This window comes from Trichechus manatus, unplaced genomic scaffold (assembly GCF_000243295.1).
Source record: "Trichechus manatus latirostris isolate Lorelei unplaced genomic scaffold, TriManLat1.0 scaffold00073, whole genome shotgun sequence".
Lineage (NCBI taxonomy): Eukaryota > Metazoa > Chordata > Mammalia > Sirenia > Trichechidae > Trichechus > Trichechus manatus.
The window spans coordinates 2,798,650-2,802,860 of NW_004444009.1; the positions used below are offsets into that span (position 1 = coordinate 2,798,650).

The 4,211-nt window shown below is 54.6% G+C and overlaps 1 protein-coding gene across 1 annotated transcript; it reads left to right on the forward strand.

The window, feature by feature from the left end:
• Positions 1–234: 234 nt before the first annotated feature.
• Positions 235–3,889, forward strand: ZNF697 (zinc finger protein 697). The gene is made up of 2 exons (XM_004380338.2): positions 235–700; positions 2,478–3,889. The coding sequence occupies exons 1-2, from the start codon at positions 262–264 to the stop codon at positions 3,887–3,889; spliced, it is 1,851 nt and encodes a 616-aa protein (XP_004380395.2). The 5' UTR covers positions 235–261.
• Positions 3,890–4,211: the final 322 nt, after the last annotated feature.

The window sequence follows — 4,211 nt, forward strand, 5'->3', positions numbered from 1 at the left end:
TAGAAAACCCCATGAGGCCGTCGTATAGAGTCACTATGAGTAGAAACGGATTCAGTGGCACCCAGTAACAACAACTACTGCTGCTGCTTACAGTTATGCATCCTTAGGCTGGTGGTGTCTTCTTTTTGAGCTTCAAGTTTTCTCATCTGTAAAATGAGAATACCTGCCCTACTGTTAAACTATAAAAACATGCAAATGGACATTCACTTCACAAAAACAGATCAAGTTATAGCCCAGTGAGGGTTGGCATGCGGCCTCAGAATGTTCCTCTGCCACCCAGGCCAGCCTCCTTTGCACTTGGTTCTGTTCACCTTGAAATGTGGGGTGGAGCTGAGATCTGCCATTTGGGGCTTGGAACTCTACATTTTATCAGACTGTTCTACTAATTTTCATGGCAGTCAAGGCCAGACCAACATGACCTTTTTTTGTCTCTGTTTTGTCTGGAGCAGGGATCCCTGGTCTTCCTGGATGGAACAAGAAGATAAGCAGGGTGTGTGTGAAACCCAGGACCTGGAGGATAAAGAGATGGGCTCCGATTTTGAGAACTCTGAGGACAGGGAAGAGGACCCAGAAGAAAGAGGAACACAGGACACAGATGAGAGAGAGGACCACCTGGAGAAAGAGATGGGCTCCAGCCCCCAGGATGAAGATCTACGAGGGGTCTCAGAGGAGAGGGAGATGGTGCCCAACATCTGCACCGGTGAGGAGAAAGCTGGCATTTCCATGGAAGCTTCCCCACTCACATTTACTTCTGGCTCTGGCTAGTATAACTGGGGCTGCATTCTTTCTTTGGGGAGGAGCTCACAAAAGAATTCTTTACTGCCTTAGCCCTTCTAGTGTTAGGTCTGAGGAAGACCCTTTTCTTCAACCCAGTCTGAGGTGGGCTCTGCTGGTAAGCCTGGGTGAAGAAGTTAGTTCATGGGTATAGCACTTTACAGTATACAGAACACTGCCATATAATTAACATTTGTAATAGCACTTTAACAGTGGGAACAGAGGTAATATTAGCGCCTACCTCACAGGGTGTTCCGCTATGAGTCGGAATAGACTCAACTGCAATGGGTAATAGGGTGTTGGGAAGAGTTAAATGAATTGCTGCACATAAAGGTTTACTTAGCACAGTGCTAGGCAACTAGAAAGTGTCCAGGTGTTTACAGTTACAATCATCATCCCCATTTACAGATAAGTAAAGTGTGTGGTAAGTGATCTACCCAGGTTCATGTGGCCAACACCCAAAGTGCCAAAAACCAAACTTGGTGCCGTCGAGCTGATTTCAACTCATAGCGATGCTGTAGGACAGAATAGAACTGCCCCATAGGTTTTCTAAGGAGCGGCTGGTGGATTCAAACAACTGACCTTTTGTTTAGCAGCCAAGCTCTTAACTACTGCCTCACCAGGGCTCCAAAGGACCAAGGCCCCTGCTAAATCTCTTGCTATTTCTAACCTGGAGTTAATGCTAGTTCTCCATCTCCCTCCTTGGTTCCACTTTCGGGCATTCGTTGGCACAGAAATGAGCTGTAATACCTTAAGGCCAGGACTGGGAGGTTAAGTTCCTTCCCCAGTGAAACAGTCCCAGACACCCTGCTGCTTCCCCCTTCCCCTCATGCACATGTGGTCGTTCACATCTCCATCTCAGTAGCTTTCTGAGTGTCCTCTGCTTGGGGAGAAGCCGCAAGAGACTGATAGATGTGTGTTCAGCTCCAGGCCTTGTGCTCACACCCCCTTTTCCCTACCATCACCCCCACCCCCATACATAGTAAAGCACTTAGGTTGGGGTGAGTTCAATTTTTTCCACCTTAAGCTATTACAGACTAAACTATTTTAAAAATCAGTCCAAACAAAAAAAACCAAACCCACTGCCATGGAGTAGATTCCAACTCATGGCAACCCCATAGGTTTCCAGCGCTGTAAATCTCTATGGAAGCAGATTGCCACATCTTCCTCCCAGGAGCTGCTGGTGGTTTCCAACCCCAGACCTTTCAGTTAGCAGTTGATCACTTTAACCACTGTACCACCAGGGCTCCCTAAAATCAGTCCAGAGCCTGGTTATTTTGTAGGTGGGTGGAGTGGGCTTGTTTTTGGAGGCCAGAGCCTTAAAAGGCATTGGTAGCTGTTGGGATGAGCAAATCTCTTCTCCAAATCCCATTCCCACCTGGCCCAGACTTGACTTTCCAGCACAGGTTGTCAGTCAAGCCTTTGGATGGATCTGCTGAGGGCCCTGGGATGCAGTGGATAGAGACAGGCTCTGAGGCAGAACTGGTGGGCAAAGGGGGCTGCTGAGTGAGCTTTCCCCAGATTTCTGAGTGGCTCTCGTTTAGGCCATTCCTAGGAGAGTCTGAAATTGGCAGGAACCTCAGGGAGGGGTTGAGATTGTCTTGGAGAAGGGGTTACTCCTTGACCTACACTCTTATTGAGACTGGCTTTCTGAGGTTTACCTTTCGAGCGTCCAGTATAGTAACCCTCAGTTTCCGTTGCAGAGGATCTGCTGAGTGAGGAAGAAGGGGCTGCTCTCCGGGAGGAAGAGGATGACCAGCCTGGTGTAGCTGATTTGGCAATGTTCCCAAGACTGTCTGAGTCTGACAGCATATCCCGGAGCCCCCAGGAAGAGGAGGAGGAGAGTGTAGGGGAGAACCGGCTGGAGAAGGACGAGGAGCAGCCGCCCGCTCCCGTGCTTCCCTGGAGGCGGCACCTCTCTCTGGGGAGTTGGCACCGGGGCGACAAGCCTGCCCATCGCCGCTTCCGCCGGCTCCACCACCCCATGGCCATGGATCTCGGGGAGCTCGACAGCCTGGTGGCCAGCATCATGGACGCGCCCACCATCTGCCCCGACTGTGGGGAGAGCTTCAGCCCTGGCACTGCCTTCCTGCAGCACCAGCGCATCCACCGCCTGGCAGAGGCGGCCGCCGTAGCCGGCTTGGAGCCCTTTGGCTTCACCGGGGAGTGTGGCGCAGTGGTGGGGATGATGGGAGTGGGCGTGACTGGGGGCTTCCGGGCGGGGCCCGCGCTGGCCCGGCCCCCCGGCGAGAAGCCCTTCCGCTGCGGAGAGTGCGGCAAGGGCTTCAGCCGCAACACGTACCTCACCAACCACCTACGGCTGCACACGGGCGAGCGACCCAACCTGTGCGCCGACTGCGGCAAGAGCTTCAGCTGGCGCGCCGACCTGCTCAAGCACCGGCGCCTGCACACGGGCGAGAAGCCCTACCCTTGCCCCGAGTGTGGCGAGGCCTTCAGCCTCAGCTCCCACCTGCTGAGCCATCGCCGCGCACACGCTGCGGCCAGCGGCGCGGGGGCGGCGGCACTGCGGCCCTTTGCTTGTGGGGAGTGCGGCAAGGGCTTTGTGCGCCGCTCGCACCTGGCTAACCACCAGCGCATACACACGGGCGAGAAGCCGCATGGATGCGGGGAGTGTGGCAAGCGCTTTAGCTGGCGCTCAGACTTGGTGAAGCACCAGCGCGTGCACACAGGCGAGAAGCCCTATATGTGCTCCGAGTGTGGCGAGACCTTCAGCGTGAGCTCGCACCTCTTCACGCACAAGCGCACGCACTCGGGCGAGCGGCCCTACGTGTGCCGCGAATGCGGCAAGGGCTTCGGCCGCAACTCGCACCTGGTGAACCACTTGCGTGTACACACGGGCGAGAAGCCTTTCCGCTGCGGTCAGTGCGAGAAGCGCTTCAGCGATTTCTCCACGCTTACGCAGCACCAGCGCACGCACACGGGCGAGAAGCCTTACACATGCATCGAGTGTGGCAAGAGCTTCATCCAGAGCTCACACCTGATCCGTCACCGCCGCATCCACACCGGCAACAAGCCGCACAAATGCGCTAGCTGCGGCAAGGGCTTCCGCTACAAAACGCACCTAGCGCAGCACCAGAAGCTGCACCTGTGCTAGGGCTTGGCCGGAGGGAGGCGGCCCTCTGGGGAGCATGTGGGAAAGTACATGTCCTGGGGACAGACCCTGTAGAATTGGGGGAGGGACAATCTGGCCGTGACTGGGGAGCCTTTTGGTGTTCGGGGGTGCTGAAGGGATGGCTGGGTAAGAGTTTTTCTTTTGGGGTGCTGTATTTTGCCTGCCTCCTGCCCACTTAAGTGTTTGAGAGATGTGCTTTAAGATCAATGACTTCTTCAATTACATACTGTAGGAAGGGGCGAAGAGCATGGAGGAGCAGGCACTTCGAGGACCTTGAGGAAGGGGAGTTGGGAGGCTGAGAACA

Excerpts from the sequence above, each read along its gene's own strand:
- ZNF697 (XM_004380338.2), top strand. The coding sequence starts at position 262 with ATGTTCCTCTGCCACCCAGGCCAGCCTCCTTTGCACTTGGTTCTGTTC. Across the intron at positions 701-2,477 it reads GGTGCCCAACATCTGCACCG|AGGATCTGCTGAGTGAGGAA; the intron begins GTGAGGAGAAAG and ends TTTCCGTTGCAG.